At 41.1% G+C, this 27,649-nt stretch overlaps 2 protein-coding genes and 1 long non-coding RNA gene across 7 annotated transcripts; 2 read left to right on the forward strand and 1 right to left on the reverse strand.

Annotated features, from left to right (window-relative positions):
• Nucleotides 1-6,182: 6,182 nt before the first annotated feature.
• LOC143106138 (uncharacterized) lies at nt 6,183-9,375 on the forward strand. The gene is made up of 3 exons (XR_012983631.1): nt 6,183-6,282; nt 9,011-9,098; nt 9,292-9,375. It is a non-coding gene; the product is annotated as an uncharacterized LOC143106138 (long non-coding RNA).
• Nucleotides 6,312-16,696, reverse strand: LOC143106093 (zinc finger BED domain-containing protein 4-like). 5 transcript variants are annotated; one of them, XM_076270276.1, is made up of 3 exons: nt 15,166-16,696; nt 8,858-9,516; nt 6,312-8,253 (listed from the first exon to the last, which is right to left on the reverse strand). In XM_076270276.1, the coding sequence occupies exons 1-3, from the start codon at nt 15,481-15,483 to the stop codon at nt 7,158-7,160; spliced, it is 2,073 nt and encodes a 690-aa protein (XP_076126391.1). In that variant the 5' UTR covers nt 15,484-16,696; the 3' UTR covers nt 6,312-7,157. The 5 variants fall into 5 exon arrangements, with proteins under 5 accessions (XP_076126391.1, XP_076126400.1, XP_076126407.1 ...); XM_076270285.1 differs by having other exon boundaries at nt 16,478-16,694; XM_076270292.1 differs by having other exon boundaries at nt 8,858-12,403; nt 16,478-16,694.
• A 1,302-nt stretch (nt 16,697-17,998) lies between these two features.
• tsg101a (tumor susceptibility 101a) lies at nt 17,999-27,457 on the forward strand. The gene is made up of 10 exons (XM_076270318.1): nt 17,999-18,412; nt 18,976-19,063; nt 19,504-19,569; nt 19,921-20,084; nt 20,634-20,760; nt 21,672-21,729; nt 22,382-22,476; nt 24,932-25,134; nt 25,573-25,812; nt 26,376-27,457. Exons 1-10 carry the CDS (start codon nt 18,371-18,373, stop codon nt 26,463-26,465), a joined length of 1,173 nt encoding a protein of 390 aa, XP_076126433.1. The 5' UTR covers nt 17,999-18,370; the 3' UTR covers nt 26,466-27,457.
• The last annotated feature ends 192 nt before the right edge of the window (nt 27,458-27,649 follow it).

Below are 27,649 nucleotides of genomic sequence, written 5' to 3' on the forward strand. Positions count from 1 at the left end.
TCCTTGTTCTGCGTTGCAAAATGCGAACTCTGCGCCTTTTTGGCGGCGACTGGACTGCAGTGACCTCACCCCGGGAACCTCTCCCCCTCTGGCACGCTTCAGGAAAGGATCTTGTTGAACACACCCAAACCTCGACAGGGCCCCAGACAGCGGAAGACTGAGCCTGACGGTCGAACAAGGGTCGAACAACCTCTTGACTGTCATAGCCATAATGGACTTTTTCCGTGTTTAACTTTAAACAGTTAACAAGGTAATATTTCTGGTGTTAGGTTTTATGTTTTGATCAAAATGATCATGATACCCCTGTGAGGTTGGTTGTGTGTTTGTGTGTGTGTGTGTGTATGAGAGAGTCGTGTGTGAGTGTGTGTATGTTGTAAGTGATCAAGTATGCATTTAAATGTTTTTTTGGAGGTCTTTTCATTGGGACAAAACATCTGACTATCCCAATCTCCCAGAGTCCACTGGGGCATTTTCACTGACTTTGGTTGAAGTGCTCATTTAAAAGTGACTGTACTCACCTTCAGATATACTCATACCCTTGAAAAAATAGCAGATTTCCCTACTAAATGGAATATTGCCCTTTAACCTTGTTTTGTTGAGACACGGGGAAACTTACAAAAGTATATAAAACATTGAAAAACTGCACAGAGCAACGTCCATGCTATGAAAGCATGACTTCAGAACAGAGAATGGCTAGTGATTCATTAGCTGACTTGAAGCATTTTGACTAAGTCTTCATCATCATTGCAATCGTGTGTCTCCAGGGTGTCTCTCCTGGAAAAATACATTACCATGTCATAAGTACTGTCTGCAGTATAAGGTTTTGCAGAGATGCAGTAACAAATTAATTCAGAATCTTAATCAAAATAGATGAGAGCATGTCTCAGCAATACTATTGCAGTAATTCTGAACATTACTGTGACGCTGAAAAAAATACCACATCCAGCACCCACAGAAGAAAGTGCTCTTCTGTGGTTTAGTTGGTAGTATAGTGCAGCATGGCAAGTTACTCAAGACTTCAGGTTAATGGCACCACATGTTCATGGTCATCTTCAGGTTAACAAATGCTTTGCATGGCCATGGATGATTTGGTTGCTTTGGTGTCTAGTCTAGGAAAAGCGGAGGGTGATGGGTGTGGTAAAAACATACTGCTAGACTCTTAAGAAATGACACGAGAACTCTACCGCACACTGAGATCTCCCAAAAGGAGGTTGAGATCCATTAGGGTGTTTTAGCATACCTCATATTCATCAGTGCCCCCAAAAGATCTCGTTCCAGAGTCGCCAGTATGTCACTGTAATTGGAATGTACGTAGAGCTTTTGCTGTGTTCGACTGGGGTTAAGTCACTGTTTTGGAACTTAAGAACCTTGTGAGATCATGGTATGAATAGACAACTCTTGTGCCTCTCCAACCTCTATCCGTTTGAAGCCTCATTGCAGGGCTTAGTAGTGAGTGTTTTGTTTTTCCTTTTCCAAATGTTCACAGCAGAGCCTTATAGATCTCTCTCTACTGGGGCGGCATGCTGTTGCTCTGTGCAGTCTCATTAACTGAGAATTTATGTTTTTAGCACAAGGATCAAACTAGGTGTCGGTCAAAAATAAAAAAAAAGATAAACATTTTAGTGGCTGTGTATTCCAAGAATATGGTATAATGAAAGGCTGCACTGTAGATATTAGAGGTTTGGTGCAATAGGAAAAAAAATACTGTCTGAGTACATAAAAGAATGGAAATAAACTATCTGTGACGCTCATTTGCCTGTGATCTTTCACTGATCCATGATGCCATTTATTGTCCGGACGAGAACCTTTTTGAGATGTGACCTTTGAAAATATTTTTTCTTGGCTAATCTACAAACTTTTGAAGGTACACATTGTAAGAGTCAGCATAATCTCTGAAACCAATTGTTAAAGATACAGTTAAGGTAAGTTAAGTGTTGTGAGTATGACTAAGTATATTTCAACTATATTTCTGTCAACCAGATGTGGCATTTCTTGTCATACCATTCTTCCAATGTATCTTTTGTTTGAACAGCATGACATCTGATTATCATGAGGCACCAGAGAGCTGATAAAGCTTAAAGTTAAACTAAAGTATATTTGACGACACCTATGCTTGCTGTGTTTGCAAGTCTCGGTCACAGACCATTGGCTGAATAACGGGAGACCAGGTTGACACCTAAAATATTACTATAGTATACTGCCCCCCTCTGGTCATCATTATCTTTGTCATGACTGAATGTACATTTCACACTAAGCAAACATTGTACATTTTTAAGTCTTATTTGTATTTCATGTTATTTTCAAATTACTTTAAAATGAATTATTTCACTGTTTCAGGGGGAAAGGTGTGTGTTTGTCTGAAATCTCCCGTTTCACATTAGACGCTGATTCTTTTGTTAGTGATTCTGTCCTAAATTCATACTGATATAAATTATATAAGTCATCAATTTTTTGTTTTGCTCTGTTAAAGAGAAAGCAAAGAGGCTAAGGTTAATGTTTAAGGGAAAGCAGGTCAAGTAAAGATGTCCATCATGGTGGATGTGAGCACGATTTCCTGCTTGTGTATGGATGCACATTAGTGCAACTTTCCAAATAACAAAACATAATGTTCAGATAGCTTAGTGTGTCCCTCACATGGATCAGTCAAATAAATCCAGGTTTGATAATGGCATCTTATTGACTACTTTTACAAGAACATTATAATGCCAAAATATGTTTTATGGCGTTATTTTATTTTCTTTCTATGATGTCCTTAAAATTATTTGGGGAAGTGTACTTCCCTGTAAGTGACCCAAATGAGTGATTACACATTGACCAAAGTTACCACCCATTTGATTGACTTCTGTGGTCTCTCATTGGTGGTTCTCAGGGAATAAAGCAATAAAAAACAACAAGGTCACTGATCAAAAACAGTGAGCAAACATTTAGATAAACAGTTTTCAACACTACATAGGAAGAACATTGATGTCACCATGTCTGTAACTTCCACCACCCTGAGAAAAATGTTGCCAAAGGTAATGTGTGATTCTCCTTTTTCAAAATATTCTGCATTTTCATAAACTGGCTTTCATCTAGCTTTCCATTATAGTTTTCTACTGTAGTCTTTTGTCATGAAAATATAAAGTCTATGTGTAGAAATGTTTTGTTCCACTAGAGATGTGGGGAGCTATGGGCAGCTATGATTATTTTTGTCAAGTATTTGGAATTTAAATGCAATATTATGGAGTATATAGAATTGAAATGTGGTGAACTGCTGTTTTTTTTATGGTAACGCTGGTAGCTGGTATTTATATTTATATTTGTGATCCTTTAGAAATATCACCATAAGAAAGAAACTATTGCTGAAGTTATTGCTGCCTTGTCTCAAAACAAGCACCTTGTGCCAGTCATGGACAAATTTGGTAAATTCATCATTACAAATGATTTCTTAATAATAATGTCTACAACTACTCCATACATAAATGTTCACAATTTCTAAAGTAATTAAACTAACTGAAATAATGATTCTGTAGTTTTCAATGATGGCACCACCAAGACCCTACTGAGCCTGTCTGGAACCATTTGGATGTCCTATGGTGGTGAGGCTTAATTTGCATTTGCAATATGACAAACAAGAATATATTGTAATACTTTATGGCCATCACCAAAGAGGGTTTACTGCCAGGTCCAAAGAGCGACATGGTACAATAGTTTATATTTCACAAAAGTCAATTTCTCCCTCCTGTTACAGATAAAGGATACAATATTCCTGTAAGCTTATGGCTTGATGAGAGATACCCTCGAACTGCCCCTATCTGCTATGTGAAACCTACATGTGAGATGATGATCCTTCCAGGAAAGCATGTCAACAGCAACGGCGAGATACAGCTGCCCTACCTCAATGAGTGGAGACATGTGAGTACATAGGAACGCTAAAACTAAGTTTGGTAGATGAGATACTAATCTCTAATTCTTACTTTTTTACAATGTAAACGTTTTTTGCTAAATAATTGTTTTTCCTGTTCATTATTCATTACCACCTTTCCACCTGACTAACTGCTGTATATTTGCCCCAACAGACTGTATGTGACCTGCACACTTTGATTCAGGTGCTATCTCTGACGTTTGGCGAGAGTCCTCCAGTTGGCCTCCGTCTCACCAAAGAGGAGTCTCAATCTAACTGTAAGAATATCACACACTAGCTCTCTCTGCGCTCCCACTCCTGTTCACTGATTCAGGAGACATGAGAGTTGATCGATTTCTGAAATAATGTAACCAAGAGCTTCTAGCTACTTTCTGGCAGTTTAAAAAAAAATATTAGTCAAGACCGTATCATAAAAAAGTCTATCAGTTTTCTGAGCCCTAATACGTAGCAAGTTGATAAGGAGGAATGTTTTGCCCCAGTTTCAAAAGGGTTTAATGAGCAAAGCTAGGAGGAAAAGGGGGTATAGGGTTTAGTGACAAACCTGGGTAAGTTAACCTAGAGTAAGTGGTAAACCTCCTAACAGAAGAGCTGTATTGCTTCATTCTCCTAACAAAACAAACTTGTTGTACGACGTTTACCACTTACTCGGAGTTAACATACCCAGGTTTGTCACTAAACCACATACTTGGAATACCCCCCTGATCAACAAATTACCTTCTGTCCTCCTACCTTCTGTTTGCGTTTTTCATACACGGCCATCATAACTTTCAACACATAGCCTATGTAACGTTTTTATAGTAAAGGAAAGGAATTTATTAACCAATACTCATTGCTAAAACCTTAAAAAGCAAGCTTTCGTGCTGCAAATGCAGTGCTTGTTCACAGTGTAGGGAGTTTCACATTTTGCTAATAACTGTTGTTCTTCACTTTTTTAGGTGCAGCTCAGCAAAGACACTCCAATATCTACTCAACACCAGAGGGTTACTCATACATGTTACTGAGAAAAGATGATGGGCTCTCAATTCAGAGGGAAAATGAAACATGCTGCTAGTAGCCATCTCTCATGTGTTCATTCGTTACATTTACACTTTCTGTTTGCTCATGCACCATTTCATTAACCTGTACAGAAGTTTGACATTTTGTTAGACTTGACTAATTTGTTGTATTTGTTCCATTTCTTGAGTCTGGGTTCATTGTGGAGGAGGATATGCTTCTTTTTCAGCCTACTTATGAGAACGATGAATTCCAAAAGTGGATTGTGTTTTTGTAAGCCTAGAAGGGTATAGATTTTTGATTCTGAATTTGTATGTCCAGTTGAATGTCTTACAAACTCTGAAGAAAGTCTTAATTCTTTATATGCAATAATTCTTGGAAAAATAAAGTTACGCCTGAAAGGTCTTTCCTGTTCTCATTTGAATCATATTTGCACCTTTGTACACACCTGATAATAATCTAATAGGAACTTCCTTGACATCTTAGACAGATATTGATCTTCCACATCCAGCCAGTGTTAACTTTGACAAGAATTTTTACAGAATACATTTATTTAAAGTCACACTGTAGTCCTTTTAGCTTTGATTTAGTTAAGCTTAGTGGAACTCTTAAAACTTAAAATTTTTGTAATCTCAATTACAAAAATTGTAATTGTAAACTGTTAATTTACTTTTTATTGGGGCATCAAAACAATCATTAAATTTTAACTTTATGCCCATGTTAGTTAAAGTTTTTTTATCACACCAATCAACTAGCCTGACGTAGTCATACTCAATTCTAGTCAGTCATACTCAAACGTTGTGGGCGGGACTAAGTTCGGAATGGCACCCAGGCTACCAATCAACACCCATACATGTGAAATGTACAGTGAACCCAGAGAAAGTAAAACATTATACAAAAAGGACTTTTTATTTACTATTCAAGTTTTTGCCTGAAATTGCGCTGTGCCTATTTACAAGGGCACCTCTATAGAAGGCTGAGAACCTCTAGTTTTTGTAGGAAACAGTCAAAATAACTGTGCTGTACTCACACAGAGTTACAGAGGCTAGAATATAGTTTTTTCTTTCTGCCGGATTACAAGCATCTCTGAACTGACCACATTTCAGCCCTCTAGGTCACTTGATATCACTTAGAAACACAACTGAGCCCTAGCACCAGGTCTTGTGAAAAATAGGTCTTCCAAAAATAATTCTGTGGAAATGCATGGATTCCAGTTACTGCTACTGGAAGAAACTGGAATCCATGCATTTCCACAGAATTATGTTTGGAATCTGATCCCTTATCATACCTGTTCATTCTTACTCGTCGCTCGACTTATCGTGACTAAATTCAAGATGGCTGCAAACGCTAAACTCCGTGAAGATACTGTCTGTATAAATCGTCTTGTAAGTAAACTACCAGTGCTTTTTCAAAGTTCTTAATGTCTCGTTTTAAATGTCAAGGCCATCGGAAGTCTACAAATGAAGTATGGAGCTACTTTGAGCCTCGTAAATGGTGTAAAACAGTGATTTATTTGCATGGCTAGGCGATGCCCGAGGCACCCCCATCGAAAAACGGTTGGTAGCATTGGCTAACTAGCGCCAGATTTCTGAGTGCAGGGGACAAGCCGAAATAAGCTAGGAGACATACGTTCACACTCGGTATTATGTTTCAACACACTTTAGGTCGGAATTCTCCTTTAATTAGAATGTTACATAAGAAAAAAAAAAGACATGTTAGGGTTTATGCATTAAAGAGAACTCTGGCCATTTTCAACATAGGGCTCTGTTGTTCAAGGTCACCAAGTTCTGTCGGTAGAAAATCTTTTTTATTTATTTATTTAAATTGGTGCCGCAAAGATTGAGTTATCCTGTCAGTATCGCTGCCACACAAATGGGTGCTTTACATAAACACAAGCAAACAGGAATAGCTAATAAAAGCATAGAAGGGCAAAGAATAGAATAGAATAGAAGAAAATAATCAAATTAAAGAATAAAAAAGGAAAATACAAAACACACAAGGTCATAGTACATAAAAGCAAAAAAAGGGCAATAGTTTAAACATGTTTAAAAAGTAATAATTAAAACACATCAAAATGGCAATATTTAAAAATGTTTAAAAAGTAAGAATAAAAAGCAACATGATGAATGATTATACTAGTCAAGCACTCAATGAATAGCAGCATTCTATGAAGTACTGATTTCTGTTTGTCTTTTTCCTACCTATAGTGCCTCAAACAACAGAGCCCTATGTTGAAAACGACCTGAGTTTTTCTTACAGTTTACTTATCTTGGTTTAGTTTCAGAAAGGCACTTCTTTCCCAGATCATTCTTGCCCTCTTGCAACGTGACCTTGTCAGGTCCCCTGTGAAGCTAAACGCCCGCTCAGCAAAAGCCTGTGATGCAGGCATTGCAAGTAAATCTAGGGCCAGAGGCTTCAAAGTCACATATGTCATTGAGTTCTGCGCCAACCAAAAGTCCATGCCAGTCTCAAAATCTGAAATGTTCTGGGATGAAAGCTCCTCTTTGTATTTTCTCAACTCCTGTAGAGTCTTGGTCATGGGTGGCTTTGGCCGTTTGGAGGATGCCAACTTGGCAGACAAAAACCTAAATCGTGGTCGCTTTGACAGAGGCTCCTCTTTAACAACATTCCACGATACATCCCCATAATCTCTATCCAACTCGTCCTCATCCTTTATTGTTGTGGATGCACTGAGGACAAATTTTTCTGCTTCGTTCAAAAGTTCCTGGATTCCATCATCTGTGTTGTCAATGAGAGCATCTCTGGAAACTGTTGGATCAAGAAGGCAAGCAGCTGCTGCGAGTGGAGAAAACTTGGTCTCACTGGGAAACAGGAAGCAACTGAAGCACTGTTCTAGGTTAACTTTCATCTTCTGTGCCAGACCACGCAGGTCTCGGTGAGCCGATTCCAGGGAGAACTGGGTGAGGTGAGAGGTCAAATCCAGTAATGCCGGCACAATCAAAGACAGTGACATTGTATCACTTTGAAGGGTAACTACATGGTCAGCAAAGGGCAGCAAGAGATCTCGGACAGCTATCATCTTCAACCACTCGTCTGACAGGAGACAAGACAAACCCATTTCATTTGCAACTTGCACTACAGAATCTTTCCCCTGAATAAGTTGCGAAATCATCTGATAAGTGCTGGACCACCTGGTCACCCGGTCTTTTGTTAAAGTAAGTCCAAAAGGCTGGCCAAGTTTCTCCATTGCAGATGAAGACCTGCAAAACTGTTTGACAACTGCCCTCACCTTTTCCAAGAGACGTGTAACAGAGACTTCTTTGTAGATCATGTTGACGACATCCTGTAATGTGTGAACGAAACAGGGTGTTCGCTCAATTGTAAGGGCTCCATACCTGTGAAACAGATCAAACAGACAGAGGACTTCAATATTATTTGAATGGGAAATTTGTCTCTACTTTAGGCGGGATCACATTAGCCAGCTGCAGGTTTCCTTTTGTTCTCTATGGTTCAGCAGAATGGTGGCAACGCTGGCGTAACGCTAGCGTTGGGCAAGCTGAGCGTTGAACTTGGTTCAACTTTCAAAGCGCAACGCGAGCGTATATATTGAATTATCAGTTAAGGCAAACCGTTTGTGTTACCATAGGAACGAGATAGAACTTATTATGGTCTGAGCGTTGCATTATGCTTGCAGCTGGCTAATGTGATCCCCGCCTTAAAGTACAATACTTTATTATTTGGACAAAATGTATGGAGGAGGGTGTGGTGGTGGGCCTACAAATGGTCCTTAATGTGACAATACAATAATCTAACTGAACTGAATGAAAGCCATATCACTTATGGCATAACTCAGCACACAACAACAAAGGTTTACACTTTTCTCCAATCATTCAGATATTATGTTTGACAGAAAAGTGCAACACTTATTGATGAACTCAAGTTTCGGTCAGTCAGATCTTCATCAGTCATATTATGTTTGAAATTCCATAATGGGCTTACCTTGTCTCCTCATCCTCATATTCTCCCTCACTCCTCCCATCATCTTCTGAATCAGTTGAGCTGGATTCCTCCTCCTCCAGTCTTAGCGCAGCAGCCAGTTTGCCCCCATTACTTGTGATGATTGTAAGAATCTTGTTTTCTGGTATTCCCCAGAGTTCAGTGCACCGGTCAAGACAAACTTTGATCGAATGGGCAGCAAGTGGATGGGAGATCTCTTCAAGACCAAGTAATATGTGTTGAGGTTGGTTCTGCATGGTGCAAAAGTAACACGCACTTATACTAAGGAAGGAAGCCCCGAGTCCCTTGGTTGTCCAAATACCAAGACCAATTGTTAATTTCCGTGCAGTGGCCAGTCTTTCTTTAAATTTCTTTCTTTCATCCTCATAAATACCTTCAATAAGATTGCTGATCTTGGTTTTATTTGGTATTTCCAGCCTACTGTCAACCACCGCCATCATCCCAATGAAGTCCTTGTCCTCCACTGTCCGGACTGGCAGACCGGTCCGACCTATCCACAGGGCTAGAGCTCTCTCTATCGCTTGTTGTTCTTGAGGATCTGGATGATACACTGGTTCCCAAGTCAGCACCATCTGATTGGTTGTGTGAGGTTTCTCCTCTTCAATGCATGTATTCTGCTGCGCATTTACAGTCTCCGTGACCTGGAGGATAAAAAGTGTTTTATATTATTTCAGCAGGCAACCAAATTACTTCTTATAGCAACCTACTGTTATCAAATCAAACTGTGTTCCCTGCTTTTAAGATCACAAGGAAGCAACTAAAAACTGAATGTTGTGTTTATTTGCAAGTGTTGATGGCTACAACCATGTCTATCAAACCATTTAACTCTCCTAAACTCCTAACTTCTAAACCAAGTGTAAGAGGATTTCATACAATTATTAAATTCATTGATAGGTAGGGGATTTCCTAAAGTGGCCAATCAATCAGTAATCAAGCCTAGGGTCATAAGGTTAGACTCAAGAAACACTATTCCAGTTTTGAAATATGGCATCATTGTGTGGGGATATTTCTGAACTTATGGAAACTGAAACCTTCCACAACTGAAGAGACAATGAATAGAGATCAATTTGACACAATATCACAAAAAAAGCCTGAAATTAAGGATTGGGAGAGGTCTTGCACACCGGAAGAAGACTTACTCAATGCATACGACTAAAGCAACTCTGCAGTGCGTCATTTAAGTCCATCAACTTAAATGTTCCATAAAGCACTAATAGGGGGTCATGCAACAGACAGGCAACCTTCAATAATGTACTAAATAAATGTTTACAACTAAAACACTGGTTGTAGTGTAGGCTTTTCTATATCTTATATCTTAAATCTTTTTTACACTAGTGAACGGGTGCTGATTTACAGATTTGGATACTTTTGCCACTGTACACTCCCATCCCCACATGCCTATACACAAAATGAAAACTTTCATGACACGCTACAAGTCAAAATTATGACATACATGGGCAGACACTGTGGGATGGTGTCGCCTTAAATGTTGTTTCAAGTTGGTAGGCTACAACCCAAAATCAGAAAAAGTTGGGACGTTGTTTAAAATGCAAATGAAAACAGAATGTGATAATCTGTAAACCTCATAAACCTATATTTAGCTGCAAAATGGACATAGACAACATATCAAATGTTGCATTTGACTATATCATGGTAAATAATATGTTCATTTTGAATTGATGCCAGCAACTCATCCATTTAATGCACCAACATAGCAACCACTATATATTCTTTCACACAAACATTCTAGCATTTCTGGGTGTTTTTTTGGCAGTAACCAGGTATGCCTTGCTGTTGGAGGTGCAAACAAATGCTGCATTGCCATTGAGATCACATACAAAGGAGCTGGGGCTCAAGGGTTATAAAAGTAGTTTATTATGTTTATTTGTATAATGAAAGCACCGTTTTTATAACCATCCATGTGTGCTCACTTTTGGATCCTTGGTTATCATTTTGGTAACCATAACAGGCTATTTGACATCTTTTGAACACTAAACATATCGGAGGTGCCAAATGTTGAGTTACTCCAGATTTTTTGATGCTAATCACTCCTATGATGTAAAGTGCCTGTTTCGAAGTTAACTGATGGTCAAATCAGCACCTCCAAGTGGTCTGTGACGTAAGCTTATGTAGTAACCACTATGATTACTCTAGCAATACCTTAGAAGCTCTCTCAATTACCCTGGCAACAACTTACCACTACCTCCATAGATACTAGAAAGCTAGATACCGCATTGTCCGTTGAGCTCTATAACCCCCCAGTCACATTAGCTACATAAGACAGCGACAAAGCGGCAGGCTGCCATTCATTTTCATGTATTGGATTCATACATCCGGAATCGGCTGTGGGCGGGACTGTCGAGGTCTATGGGAGTGGCCGTTTGCCAGCGACAAGCGACGAGCTTGCTGCTGCCACGAGCAAGGCGGGGGCAAAATAGACAAGAAGTCTATTTTATGCAAATACTGAGCAATGCGACAAAGGGGCCGCCAATCAGAATGAAGGAGACGTGGCGTTCATTGCTTGAAAAGTTAACTCGAAAACTTTATCCAAGAAAGCTAACTAATTGAAGGCAGTATTTCTGGACTAACAAGTAAGTTCAGGGTTTGTGGCCTTATATTTTGCAATAGCTAATGAGAAATATGAACTTTTAAATCTAAAAAGTAAAAAAAAAAATACATCTGAAGTCATGTGCGAGCTATCTGTCAGCTACCTAGCACATAGAAATCGGTAGCCATCAATCATCCTCGAAGCACAGCCTTGGTTACAGCCGACTCAACAGCAAGTTGGAGCGGACACTAGTTGCAGTCTTCTCCTTCTCCTTGCCTGTGTCAAAGACGTGTAATTTTTGCCCCAGACACAATGCATACTCCAATTTCTGTTTTCATGTTAGCGCCTGCGCACCTCAATTTAACTGTAATACTCTGCCCCACCAACTGGGGGCGGTACATCAAGTCTGAAAGTAGGACATTCCCACCGAAGAAGTTAAAAAGCAGATGGCTTGGGCAACATTGTACATGCAAGACAAGACATTTTTCTAGACACAGCAAGGTGCAGATAGCATATCAACATTAATTAACATTCCGTTGTCAACATTAAATAAATGTCATCCTTCAATGTTGATTCTTCATCAGTTTGTTTAATATTGAAAATTACAACTACAGATCAACGGGACTTCAGTGGTATTTCAATCAACATGGACATAATGTGGAAATAACAACTTAACTAAAGATCAAAGTGATTTCAATGGTATTTCAATCTAACCGCAGTAGGTTAAACCACTATTAATATGGTATTGGGAAATCACATCCTGCTTTATCTACAGCTAGGAGCCTATTAGCCTATAATAAATGAGAGGCTACATGAGATTGCTAAAGTGACCATTGACAACATCATCAATTTGAAAAACAAGTATATTTATTCACTCTTGTACAAATTCACTTGTGCTATGCATCACTGGCACACGTGAACCACCTGGTTGTAGTCTGCCCCGATCCTCCACATTCAAAGTTGCAGAGTGAACCAGCTCACTGAAGAAAAAAGAAAAAAGATAGACCGCTTTAGATTTTTAAAAAGCTGAACTTAACATGCACATTCAGTAGCATTATAGAATATATATAAAAATGTTTGTTGAGTTTACCGTCATATTGCTAGGCTGAAGATTGTGCTGGCATAACAGTGTTTAGCTGTGTCTCACTAAACCATGCTTTGCTTACTAACAACAGACATTCTGACAGTTCTGTTCACCCAAACAAGTTTGCTGCCAAATGAACGGATAATGAAAGTTAATGACTCAACGTTAAAGCTGCAGTTGGCAAGAGTTTTTGATCATATTCACTGAAATCAACACTATGCTCCAACAGAACAACATTAATCTGCCGGTTTTAGAAAAAACCCGCACTTCTACCTCCACCTAGAGCCTGTTATTTGTTTTGCAAAAATCCACAGCTCCCAGTTCTTCTGGTCCAATCAGAGCAGGGCTGTGTGAGATCTGACTGTCAATCTCAGTTTGGTGCAGTCTGGTGCGCACTGACGAGCACAAACTCGATGAGGGGGTGCTCGGTGGTAGTAGGGGAGGGGCATGGGAGTTGCAAACATTTAAAAGTTTTCCCCTCAATCTGTCAGACTTGCCAACTGCAGCTTTAACTTATATCAGAATCGCTACTAAAGTTTAGACGATTACGGAGTTTAAAAACTTGCAAAACCATACAAACGCAAGGGGCTACATGACACTAAATGTTAGACCAAGTTAGTTTAAACTTTAACGTTAGCCAGCAGCACATTCAGCCTAACATTTTGAAAGCAACCTTACTAGGACAATTCATGACACTGCAGAGTAACCGAACGTTATTGATGATGAACCTCCATAACGTTAAACATTAATTTGACAACAGCTAAAGACTAGCCTACAACCAACAAACATGAAGGTATATTTATTTACAGCCTATCTTATAAGTTATGTAGATTAAACATGCCCAATATTACTACAATTTAACAATGGAACATTACATAAATAAATGCTTACCATTAAGAGTGCAGCTATGAAATTGGCAGAGCTGCAACACTGAACTTAACGTTAAGTAGCCTACACAGGACAGTTTTTCTTCGCCTTTACAAACTTGTCCTGCAAAAGCTTCCGACACTGGTGAAAAGCCAGTTCTTCCATGCCTAGCATCTTAGCTATTAACCTCCAGGAGTTATGACACCGAAAGGTATACTCGTACTCCTAGAGGGGAGAGTCGTACAATTGAGGGTAACGTTAAGGCCTATGCAGATAACACAATGTCTTCCACGATGGTATTTTTGGGTGCCTCTGTGACAAGTGACGACATTATGAACAAATCGTGGCAAAATCAGGCTGAAATCATGTAGTGGTCCTTTTCTCCACCCCTGACTTGACTCCAAGCATGCCTTTCACCTCTAGCTGACCACTTTAGAGAATCACCAAATATTATTAAGGCGGAGCGAGAGACTGGAGACACAAGACCCCTCAGAGAACCGTAAAGATGATGCAATTCTCGTCACACCATCACCAGTGCCGCGTGGATGGGACGCAGACGAAGGACCATGTCCATTCCTTAAGGTGGCATATGTGAACGCAGCCGCCATATCGCTGGGGGCAAACACCTTAAGCGTTCATTATACCCGCCATTCTTGACCGGTCCCGACCGCGCAACAGTGTGACGTCATGGGAGCGCCATAACGATTTGTACTCACGCGTGGATGTCGCGACACTAGTTGCGGTCTTCTCCTGAACAGAGGTGTCGCAACTGACACGGACTAAAAGAAGAAAAAGGTAAACAGTGGCAGAACTGGCAGCAGCATTGACGTCAATGCCAACAGTGACCAAGATGATATTGGAGTCAATGGATGAGGAAGAACAGCTGCGTTTGAGGCTGCTTGCAAAGAAACGAAGAAAAAGAAGGTGGAATGTTTGTCCTTTGAATAATGCCAGAAATAAATCTGGTGAGTTCAATATCCTCATGAAACAAATGAGGATGATAGACGAAGAGAAGCACTTTGAATACTTCAGAATGTCTGCACACCGTTTCGATCAAGCCTTTCATGTACCATAAAATAACTCATCTTAACCCAGTAAGTTTACAAGAGAGACTTGCAGTCACTCTGAGTCCCCTGCCATCCAGTACCAGTCAGAATGCAGTTGCTATTAGAAACTAGGGACAACAACTGTCTCCTGCATAGTTTCCGAGGTATGTTCAGCAATCTGGCAGGGGTTGAGAGATGACTTCGTACCATTTCCTAAAGGGGCTGAATGGAAAGAGATTTCTCGAGACTTTTGGAGAAGGTAGAATTTTCCCAATTGTTTAAGGTGCAACGATGGAAAGCACGTCACAATCAAAGCCCCAGCGAACGCTGGAAGTGACTACTTTAGCTACGATATGCCCGTGTGACGCAAGATATCGTTTCACCATGGTGGATATTGGTGCTTTCGGCCGTGAGAGTGATGGGGGGATTTTCCAAAGCAGTGAGTTTAGCGCTGGTCTTTTGCAGAACACCCTTCAACTGCCACAGCCTGCGCACTTGCCAGGGACCAGCACCAACCTGCCCCATGTGTTCCAGGGAGATGCCGCTTTCCCTTTAAATGTGAACTTGATACGGCCATATCCAGGTACTTAACTGAAACATTATATTTCCATGTAATATTCCTAGCAAAATAATGCAGATTTAACACCAGCTGATGAAATTACAACCAGCACGACAGACACCAGATGGAAAGACAGATACCAGCTGATTGAACCAGGAATAATAAAAACAAACACGTTCTGCTTACCCGAACATTTGTTTCTGTCGGCCTGAATTTCACAAAATTGCTCAGCCATGAAAGTTCCTCCAGAATTGGTGCAGGTCTGCGTCCTCCTGCAGCACCGCTTCTTGCAGCTTCTTGCGACCTCTTTTTTGCCTTTCCAAGTCGGTCGCGGAGGTTCTTCCAGATTTTCCGACATATGGCTTCCTCTTTTCCAACATTCATGGCAATTTCTCGCCATGAATTCTGGCACCTCTGGGCATCTCTGTGCTCCTTCATGGAAGGATCGTAGAGATACCTGTAGAGGCGCACTTGCTCGGAAAGCTTGCTCTCGAACTCGTCCATGTCTTCCTGTTTCCGCTTTGCACGCTGCTGAAAAAAAAATAGTGGTGTGCAACCTCTGGTCGCGCACTTTAAATCCTGGCGGGTCGGGAATGGCGAGTATAATGAACGCTTTATTGTCTATGGGCCGGCAATCAGAGACACCTGTCTGTTTTCCAATCAGACACCTATTTCTCCATTGGCCTACAGTGAGCGTTGCCCCCACCAATATGGCGGTGCTATTTACATACGTTCTGGAGTCCCATGCAGTATCTAGGTTTCTAATGCCTATCGCTGTCTCAAATCGCGTACTTCTGCACTTACAATAATTTGAGTGTGTGAGGGCATTCACGCTGAAAATTCCAACGACGGGAAGTGCACTGCAAGTTCCTGGATGGTGCACTCATAATGGTCAAAAAGCTGAGTGTGGAACGCTGGACACTTTTCGCCCTCAACGGACGCCATCTTGGCTATATAGCGGAAGGGGAGGGAGCGTTTTCAAACTCGTGGTAATCGCGGTTGAGAAAGCTGAAGCAGCAGCAAAAACACACTTTACAAAGGTACAAGCAAGTTATAACATAAACTGTTCATGTTTTGACACAGTATGACCATGTCATTGTCGAATAGAGGACACCAATAAAGTTAAATTTAAATGTTGCGATCGTCATTTCCGTTGAGTGCAGTTATATACTGTTTGATGAGAAGACACTTCTGTTAAAATGTACGCACTCCGCCAGTAAGCACACAGTGCACATAGGGTGCTGCAGGAAAGTGTACTCACGGAAGTACGCTAATCGAGACACAGCAAATGACTACCATCAACCTAGCCACAGCTGTAGAGACCAACATGATTACCCTAGCCACCAGCGTAGCAACCACTTTATCTTCCCTAGCTACAATCTATGTGCTTGCATTATCTGTAACTATAACAGATATTTTACGTAGCATAATATTTCGAAATTGCATGCACTGGTAATTTATTGCATTTCTAATCATCACAGGGTGTGCTAGCTCGTACCTCCAGGTTAGCTCCTAAATGTTTTGCTTTGAGGTGATATTTCAGACTTGACGAACTCCTATGGTACGAAAATTCCTTATTGCAGATCTTGCACAGAACGATGCTTCTGTCAACAGTTCCATCTGGGCCTATTTTAAACGCAAATGCTCCATTCACTGGACCATGCAACGCTTTCTTGTTTGCCTCCTTCATTTTGGACTGGGTCAAAGGTCTTCTTCTTCTTTAGGTTTTTCATTGGCGGGTTACTCCTACGGAGCGCATACCGCCACCTACTGGTAGGCTACACAAAAAATTCATTCCTTTAAATCAGCGAATCAGGGCTCTGGTAAAATTCTAGTGTGCAACCCTGTGTTTTTATAGCCTGGAAAATCCAGACCCTGGTAATCTAGAAAGATTAAGGGTCTGGCCACGAACAATGTAATGGCCCAACTCGAGGAGCGGCACCAAGCATGCATTTGAAAATCTCACTGCACGCACTAGACCAATGTTTACTCCGAATGATTCCGGACTTCGATACAATTGGTTAACACTACGACCAATGTTGCGCTGTCGTCATCAGTTTAACCAGAGACTTTCTAATGAGGAGACACAGCACTCAAAAAATCCTCCATAGAAATGCATGGGGCTAGTTTGTAATGTCAATATGGCCGTTGTCTACACATATCATACCCCTTCCTTGGCAAACGTCGGCATGTGAATACATTGAGCCAATCATGTGGTGTGATCTGAATACATTGAGCCAATCATATTGTGTGTTGTGAAGACATTGTGCCAATCATGTGTTGTGAACTCGCCGCTGGAGCAAGATTGGTGTCGTGAAGCCTTGCGCACCCGCATTTCTGCCGAATAGGATGCCCGATGAGTGCCCAAAAGGCGTTGAAATATGGCCGCGAGTGGAGGGACTTGCCTAAAAGGACTTTGGTTTAACCGCATGTTGCTGGCATCAAATTCAAAATGAACATATATTTTCCATGAAATAGTCCACATTTTCATTTTCAACATTTCATATGTTGTCTATGTCCTTTTGCTGCTATACATATGGGTTTACAAGACTTGTATATTATCACATTCTGTTTTTATTTGTGTTTTACACAAAGTCCCAACCTTTTTTGTATTGGGATTGTAGTTCCAAACAAATCTCCAATGGACAGTGTACAGCATTTAGTCTTGACTGTACATCTTGTCTTTTATTTAATGTAACTTTATTTTATTAATTCCAAGTGTTAATCAAGTAATACAAGTAATGAATTGATACTTGAATTCGGGGAAAAACAACCTCTGACTCGTAGTGGCCATTCATGACTTCTTCAATCCATCTAGTGCAGTTATTGGGCCTATTATCTCAAGTGTGCAATCTGTTACATAGTTGCCTTTAAGGTAGGCTACCTTATTTATTACACAGGCATATCCATAGGGCATATCCCTATCACAACTGACCACCATCTGAATATGACTCTGACACCTCACCACTAGGGGCAATATATAGAAGAATGCGTTCCTTTTAACCGGAAATCATAGGGCAAGTGCATCTGTGGCTAAATGACAAACAGGAATTGTTGTTTACTGTATGCATATTGGGATCAATGTAAATTGTTCGTACCTGTACAGTGTTGTTTCTGTAAACCGCATTTAATCCAAAAAGAAACCGCACTAGAGTAGTGATTAAGTGCCTATGTTTGACTGAAGTCAAATGCCGTGTTGAGGCTAACTAGCCGAGCTAATAGTTAGCTATCCAGTTTGTGTTGACGCCGTTCTGGCCCTGGCTGGGATTAGCCGGGGACCAGTGAAATCAATTTGCTAGCGTTTATTTTTGGAATATCTGAGGATAAACGTTGCTAGAACGATTGACATACATTTTTAGCATTTAAAGTGTGAAATATCAGTAAGGTAACCATGGCTGTCGTCAACGAAGGTGCGCTGAAGAAGATGCTAAAGGTGAGTAACGTTATCTGACAACAGCGTATGATGCGTTAGCCAGCCAGCCATCCCAAGACAGTCGACGTAATGTATGTCATATGCAGTTTGGTTGCTGATTATACTTGCATTGTAACGACACTTTCTTCCTTACATTCTGTTTCTAGTATGTTATACCTAGGTATGCAAAACAAACCACCCCCAAATGGACCCACTGACCATGTAACATTATGATAGGCATGCCAATGAGAGAACAGAACACTTACCGTTACTGTTCTCCAAGCGCAATATATGCTAGCTAGATAATTGGGAGAATTTTAGTTAGTAAAGTTCAGTTTTTACAATGTTGAGACTGATTAGTTATTCAGGGAGGAGGTAAAAGGTAGTTGGCTAGCCAGAGTGTGAACTTCAATGTTTCAATTGAACTGGATGCTCGGTGTGTAAGTTATATATCCTGTGTTAAAATTGTTCTCTTCCTTGTAACTGTGAGTGATTACACTAAATTTACTAAATTCGGGACGGGATAGAATTTAGTCGTCTGAACCTTTTGTCATAAATGTGAATGTCTGTCTTTACATTTACAGCAATACAAGTACAGGGACTTGACTGTCCGGGAAATAACCAATGTCATCTCGCAGTACAAGGACCTGAAGCCTGTGATGGATGCCTATGGTTTGTAAACAGTCATTTGACAGGTTCTGAAAGAAAAAAACGTATACATAACTATGAGGAGACAATGATAGGCAGTGTCAGATGAGATTTATTGCGAACAGTGTGATAAGCAATATAGGTGTGTAATAAGGTTTTGTTTATGGAGAGGTAAATTAGATCCTCTTAATGTGCTTGGTGAGCTATAGGGCGAGTCATTTCTCAAAATAAATACAAAATGTAACATTAATTAGAAGGTATTCATTTTACTTTAATCTCATGTTTCATTGTTTATGCTCGATTTCAGTACTATTCTAATGTCATTAAAACCTCTGTGTACACAAGAAGCAGGAAGGACCCTCTGCAACTTAGTTGGCTGTTTGACACTAGATATTATGTAGTCATATGTAGACTTTTTGCTCCTCACGTGAGTTAATGGATATCCTGTATTTTGTTGTTTTCAGTGTTTAACGATGGGTCCTCCAGAGATCTGATGAGCCTGACTGGAACAGTACCTGTCAGCTACAGAGGTAATGCATATCTCATATACAGCACAATACAGCACCTCAACAGCACCTACAACATGTGTTTGTGGTAAAGTAGTGGTCTAGTGGTTAGGAATCTGGCCATCTAAGTGGAATACCAGATAGTTGTGAGTTCCATCCCTGGAGCCACCACCATTGTGCCCCTGAGCAAGGCTTGCACCAAGCCGACTGACCCTGTAGTTATTTCACTTCAAGTCGTTCTGGACAAGACTGTCAGCTAAATGACAAAATAATGTGGGGAAAAAATAGTGTAAATGCAGTATGAAGACTCCTTGTTTTATTTTCTCAGTGAGCGTTGGTCTTGTTGAATGTGCCTCTCCCCTCTCCTCTGCCCAGGTAATGTGTACAACATCCCTGTGTGTCTGTGGCTGCTGGACACTTACCCATACAACCCTCCCATCTGCTTTGTGAAGCCCACCAGTACCATGATGATCAAGACGGGCAAACACATTGATGCCAACGGCAAAATCTACCTGCCTTACCTGCATGAATGGAAACATGTGAGGCCTCTCTCTTTAAGTTCTGGGATGGGCAGTCAGTTTATTCATGTGACGACTATTTATTTGTTCAGGCCATAACCGGAAGTAATGTTGCCCGATTGTGCCGCTAGGCAACCAGAGTCAACTTGGTGAAAACAAAGAGCTGTCAAATTCTCTTGACATGCTTGACATTTCACAGTAGCATTCTAAATTATGTAAGGGATAATATATTGTCTGCGGAAAACACATTATATACTTTGCAGCGGTCATTATACGGATAATAGACCTCTGAATGTTGGGAAGGCCCATTTATGTAAGTAGAACTTTCTGCAGCACTCTGAAGTGCCCTATACTAAATTGTAAAAAAGTTTTGCAGAATATGATGTCACTCTGACCAAAACAAATTGCACAATTTCTGTAAGCTTCAAAACTGTTCATATTTAGAACTATTAACTGACCATGTGAATTGACATCCTGGAAGGTTTACGCAATTGAGTTTTATACGAACAGTGCATTCTAATAATGTGTGTATGTCTGTGTGTGTCTGTTTACCATGTTGGCCTTCCCTAGCCCCAGTCAGATTTGTATGGGCTGATCCAGGTGATGATTGTGGTTTTCGGGGAGGAGCCCCCTGTCTTCTCCCGGCCCACCACTCAGCCCCCTTATCAGGCTTTCCAGGCCACAGGCCCACCTAACCGTAAGCACCAGCTCTCTCAGGACCAGCCTCTTTAACTGCGCATTTGTGCTTGACAGAGCTGGAAAACAGCAGCTTCAGAAAGTAAAGGTCCTACTATCACATATTTCTTCCAAGCATTCACTAAACCATCTGATTTCGACTCTTCGGCCAGGTAGATCAGCTAAATAAGGAATTCCGCTGTGTTATGTGGGCAGGTAGAATCAATGCCTGGTAGGACTTTTACTTTCTTAAGCTGTAGTTTTCCATCCCAGCTGCTTGATGAAACACTGCTTGGTTTTGTGTGTAGAATGTGTCAGCTCTGTTTGCCCCTGTATTAATGTTCTCCAGATGAGAACATTACCTTGGCCTTTGCTTAGGAAAATGAGACATATCTTCTGCAGAGGTTTAAAGCAAATGTTACAAACTTCGTCTCTAAACATGCTTCAATTACGTTTTGTATTGTAACACTATAGCATTTACTTATTTTATATTATGATTTTAAACAATTTTGGTACATCTACTCCGATAACATTGTTTCTGTAATATATGGTGCATGACTTGATCTCTTGAGTCACAGTGGACATTTGAAAATAAGTTTGAGTCATCAATAATTTTACCACGCCAAGATGTACCCTCATCACATAAATTATGGTAGAAATAAATCACAATGTATCGCAAAATCAAATCACAGTATTCACTTTCTCATAACATTGTCTGACCCCTACCCACCCCTAATATAGAATGCCCTTTAAGCTCTAACTTTTTGTGTCCATGGAAACAAGCCTGCAGCATTTTGCAAACACCCATGTACACATCCAGGTCTGCAGGGTGTGAAGTCTGCTCAGTCAGCAGTGCTGCTCTCTGCCTGCAGATGGCGCTCTCAGCTTGTATGTGTTGATAGATTATGTCTGTAACACCTCTCTCTCCTTCAGAGTCCTACATGCCAGGGATGCCAGCGGTGTCTCCCTATGGGCCAAATCCCAACCCAGGGTAAGAGCACTGCAGCAGTTCTACACATGACAGAATGTTTTGTCTAGTAAACCTAGTCTCTGAAGAAGACGCATGGGCGTCGAAACGTTAGTCGGTTTGCACTAATAACAATCACTTAAAGCATTGTGTGCTCCGGTCCTGCTCCTTGGTCCTAGTTAGACCTTGGGTCTCCTCTTTTGACTTCTGCGTCCTGTTCCGTGAGCAGAAGCGCACGTGACCCCCTTCTACTAGTCTTGGACTGAAAGAGAACTTAAATTAAGAGCTCTATTGAAAAGGAGAATGACTAGGACCAGGTTTAATCCTTGTAGAGGGAACCGGCCCAGTCCATAATGATCACCATAGAATCACTAGCACTCGGTCACATTGTGTTAACTGTTGACTGTGAGCATTGAGAATAGCCGAACGGCTGAAACGTCTGCTCTTGCTCCCAAAATTAAATGAAAAAACTCCTTTCTGAAGACTTTGTTTAAGTCATTTTTTTCAGTGTGCGAACTACTCCTCTCTTTCTCTTCAACTCCTGGTTCAAACGCACCTGGCTAAACTCTAGATCATCTGAGCGCAACAATACTCCCCTGCATCCTCACATTGTGTTAACTAAATGAAATAAATGTAAATGTATTTATGTAACTGTAACTGCAACTTGTTGTGTCAGAGGGTATCCTGGCTACCCATATCCTGGTGGCACCTCCTATCCTTCTACAGCTGGCCCAGGTCACTATGGTGGTCAGACACCAGGACCTGCTGTGGGTGAGTAGCAACACAACCATCTACTGCAAGGAATAATTCACATGAACAGAGTTTTTTATGGGGTCTTAAAAAGTCTATGGCCTTAAAAGTCTTAAATATATAAAAATATTATGCATTAGTCGTACATATGCTTAAGTAGGCCTTAAGATAAGATGAGCCTTTAATGTCTCTTCATAGAGAAATTTGTCTTGGGCATCAAGATAGTGTGGGTACACAAATTACATTGACATAGAAGCATACATTAACACAGAAGCATACATTAACACAGAAGGTGAACTAACACCAATAACACAGAGACATAAAAACATAGATATAGGCTAACCTCACATCCACACACACATACACACACACATAGTCAAAATCCCCTCCCCCCCCCCACACACCCCCACAGTCAGCCCGCCCCCCCACCCATACACCTATAACCCACAGTTAATATTGCACATGATATTGCATAGTCTGCATCACACACACACGGCCCTGTTCTAAGCACTGCATGCTAACACTATGGAAATATTGCACATGGTATTACAGTAGACCTATAGTTTATATTGCACATGGTATTACAGTAGACCTATAGTTTATATTGCACACTGCCCTATTAACACTGCACCAATGCAGTCAGTTCATGATAATCAATAAATAAATACCCCCCTTACACACCCTCCCACCCCCACACTCAATATCTATGATAAGACTTACTGTTAAGGAGTTTGATTGACCAAGGGACCACGGAGTGTTTATACCTATTTGTTTTGTGGTTTGGTACCTTATATCTTCTTCCTGAGGGCCCTATTTCCCTATTCCTATTTCCTACTCGCCATGTAGAATATGTTCTGTGTCCTCTGCTATCTTTAGGCCTTGCCTTCTGACTGCTTCATCAAATAGTTATTGCAGTGAGGTAGGGGGGGGCATACCCATTATCTTCCCTGCCCTCTTGATGAGTATAAGTATAAGTATATATACTCTTTTTGATCCCGTGAGGGAAATTTGGTCTCTGCATTTAACCCAATCCATGAATTAGTGAAACACACTGCACACAGTGAACACACAGTGAGGTGAAGCACACACTAATCCCGGCGCAGTGAGCTGCCTGCAACAACAGCGGCGCTCGGGGAGCAGTGAGGGGTTAGGTGCCTTGCTCAAGGGCACTTCAGCCGTGGCCTGCTGGTCGGGGTTCGAACCGGCAACCCTCCGGTTACAAGTCTGAAGCGCTAACCAGTAGGCCACAGCTGCCACCGCTAACCAGTAGGCCACGGCTGCCACGAGGGATTGCAATTGAGATTTGCATTTAAGAGACAGGTTCCCAAACCAAACATTACTTCAACTGTGGTCATTTAAATTTTTTTAACAGTGTAGACTGAAGTTGTTTTACACTGTAATTCTTTCTCTCGGTGGTACAGATACATTGTATCACAATGTAATAAAAAAAGATTTGTGTGGAACTGATAACTGATCAAAACTTTGTAGCTTAAATGTAACTTGTAGAAACCTACAGAATCCTGAACTCCTGACACTGTCTAGAGTCATATTGACCTGAATAGCCTCCTTAAAATGTAACTAGAAGTCAAGATGAAGTGCAAGTTAGAGTAAGTGATAATATCAATAATGATAACGATAGCATAGTTACAGTAACAAGAACAAAACCCCTTTGTTCAGAACATGTGGTTCAAATTGCCTTGCATAGCAGTGGTTACTGTTATAATAATGTACATAGGATAGGCCCTGTAATGTGACGGTGCCAGCACAGTGTCCCTTGCCCTTCACACCACAAGCTTCCTGGTCTGAACTTTAGACGACCCTGACCTCTGACCTTCCATTTGGGTCTGTACCTGTAGTCTCTTTGACTTCTGCAGAGCGCTGTCCCCCTCTGGAAAGGTCACTGCTGTAACCAGAGTTGGGGGCAGAAAAAGTCAAAGGGTGTGTACCATCTCATTCGAAAGGGCTTGGGGCTCTATTCTTAGCCCATCAGAAGTTCGTGAGCAGAGTTGGATGGCTGAAGAGTTGGATCTGAAAGGACCCTTGACAGAAGTTTATATTATATGCTTTGGGACATTAATGCTATTGCTGACCTGTTCTTGCCAGCTGGGCCTCTACTGCCTCACTCGACACACTTTCAGCTCTGGCACACCTCCGTTTCTCTCACACACTTTTATTTAAAAGTTTGTGTTTTTATTGGGATTGAATGCCAAATCAGTTCTGTTGAAAAGGTGTAGGACTAAGAACAGACTCTTCTTCCTCCAAATGATGGCTAGTCAGCCCTTGACATGCTGTCATGCTGCCCTTGGTGTTTTCTCATAGTCAAACCAGCTGACATTTCCATAAGGATCACGGACAATGTGAAGAAATCATGCATGTGTTGGTGTATAGCCGTCTTGACACAGAGCATGTTTCATTCATGGTCAGGGAATCATTTATCAGTGCCCTGATTGAAATGCTGCGTGCTTCTCTTTCTCAGGGCCAAACCGTGATGGCACCATTGGCGAAGACACCATCCGGGCGTCGCTGGTGTCTGCGGTAAGTGATAAGCTGCGCTGGCGGATGAAGGAGGAGATGGACCGTGCCCAGGCTGAGCTGGATGCTCTCAAGAGGACTGAGGAGGACCTGAAGAAGGGTCACCAGAAGCTCGAGGAAATGGTATCTCGCCTGGACCAGGAAGTGGTGAGGGACTGTGTGTGTGTGTGACTATACCGAAGATATGCTCTTGTTGAGATAGTACACCTTCATGCTCAGTAACATGGGTCACAGGGTAACAGAAATCTTACAAAGCACTCTTATTCAGATAGGATACAACAGGAAAACTGCAATATTCAGCTCCATCAACTTCATTTTGTGACAACACCCCATTGGTCAGAAAACATGGCATGATCGCCCAACCAGGAAGTGCGGAGTCATGATTACAAAGTAGAAGGCATCCGAAAGAAAATATTTGGACAGCCCTTGCCATTGCTTATATTCTGGTCTTGAACTTGTGTAACCACTGAAACCACTGACTGATATTTGTTGTTTTAGCTCATAATGTCCGGAAGGAAGTGAAGTATACTGAATTATTTGACCTGTGTGTGTGTGTGTGTGTGTGTGTGTGTGTGTTTGTTTCAGGCTGAGGTTGACCGGAACATAGATCTTTTGAAGAGGAAGGACGAGGAGCTGAGCGAAGCTCTGGAAAAAATGGAGAACCAATCTGAGAACAATGACATTGACGACGTCATCATCCCCACGGCTCCTCTCTACAAGCAGATCCTGAACCTCTACGCCGAGGAGAACGCCATCGAGGACACCATCTTCTACCTGGGAGAAGCGTTACGGCGTGGAGTCATCGACTTGGAAGTTTTCCTGAAGGTGAGCACCGTGTGTTTGCGAAATATTTGGCTGTGTCTTAAACCGCCTGCTTGCACACTTCAAATACTTAGTTGAAGTATATAGTGCAGATATTGGGATATTACTGACCATCGAAAAGTGGGCGCAATGCAAGTAAGCGGTCAGTGCACACCAGCAGTGTACTGGTGGAAGTATGCGGTTTGAGACACAGCCTTATGAACAGTCCCATCATACCTGCTTTTGAGCTGTCCTCTTCTGTTATCTCTCCACTTGATCCACTCAAAGTATGGAGGCCTCACTATTCAACCAGATATGGCAATCTGATTCTGACTATTTTATTTTAATTTATTTTTGTTTTGAGTCTTATTTCTCTTGTAATCATATGAACACTGCATTTTCTTGCTTGCTCTAATTTCTGGATCTACAGGTGCACTAAATGTCTGAGAGTCTCATGTACTGTCACTGATCACGGAAGCTTGGCATTTGGCACTTAATGTTCCTGTGTAGACTAAATAATGTGATGATGTTGTATGCCCTGGTTGTTTGATATCGCTAACGACTTCTCTCCTCCTGTTTTTCTGCAGCATGTGCGCCTGCTGTCCCGCAAGCAATTCCAGTTGCGTGCACTGATGCAGAAAGCCCGCAAGACCGCGGGCCTGAGTGACCTCTATTGACCTTGCTGGCTGTGTCCCCCTCTCTGGTCAACGCTGTTTTTTGTGTGTGTGTGGAGGGGGGTGCCCAGTGGCACTGTCTCTCTCTCCCTCCCTCCCTCTCTCTCTCTGTAGCTGTGCTCTGAAATCACCTATTCTGTTTGTTCTCTGTTTTCTCTCCCTCTCATGTGATTAGCCAAGTGGGTTCATCTGGACACACTAGGTAAACAACAACAACAACAACAACAAAACATGTTGTGGATTCCTCTTTTTGACGAGACACTGGACAACTTAAAGGAATTAATGACTTTCATGTGTTTGCTCTTCAGTGATTTAGAGCTTTTTAATGCTATCACTTCCTCTTTGGACATGGCTGAAAATTAGAGGGGTATTTTCCAGTTAGCTGCTTTTTTGGATTGCATTGTTCTCATTTGTGTGGTGGTCCTAATCAGCCAAATACCTTTATTAGCTATGTAAAATAAAATAAAAATATAATGATGTAATATTTTGAGATATTGTTTTTGGCCAAACCAGTCAGTACACTCCAGAACAGCAAGCTTAGTCTTAGTCAAACCGTAAGACTACAGACTGCTAAGTGAACCTTCATTTGTACCTAGATAGCTAGGTCCCAGATTTATCATGATGCAAGGTGTCCTGTGGATTTCAGTGCTATGCATTTCAATGCAGACAGCCTTAGCTCAGGTTTCAAAATCCTAAGGCAACTTAATATCCTGACCCCACCTCCTCCAACTGCTTGTCAGCACCCACATTTTCTTTGAAGAAATTGGTGACTTTTATACTGTATGTTTCAAAACTTAAAATATAAGAGATTAACACCGGGTACAAAATTGTTAGTTGATATATTTATATGGCAGGATAGGTTTTTTTTTTTCTTCTTCATGCACTTTTGAATTACAAGGTTGTAGGCATTTGGTGATGGGATTTGTTTGAGAGGATGTCCTCAGTTCAAAATAATGTTTTGGAACATCTGTAGTAATAAATCAGTGACACACAAATATCATGTTTGTACATCTTTACTACATTTAGCTACTAGCTATGTCTTTATGTCAAAAGTGTGATGCTGTATTTCATTATTATTTATATTCATTATTATTTATATTCATGAATTAAATTGGTGATTGATTTTCCTTAACTTTAATTTTCCTTCAACTTTTAAAACCCTCAATGTCGTTCTGACAGACATTACA

This window comes from Alosa pseudoharengus, unplaced genomic scaffold (genome assembly GCF_046254945.1).
Source record: "Alosa pseudoharengus isolate Yale_2024_CS ecotype anadromous, Long Island Sound unplaced genomic scaffold, YU_APseudo_1.1 YU_APseudo_1.1_scf_10, whole genome shotgun sequence".
In the NCBI taxonomy this organism is placed as follows: Eukaryota; Metazoa; Chordata; class Actinopteri; order Clupeiformes; family Clupeidae; genus Alosa; species Alosa pseudoharengus.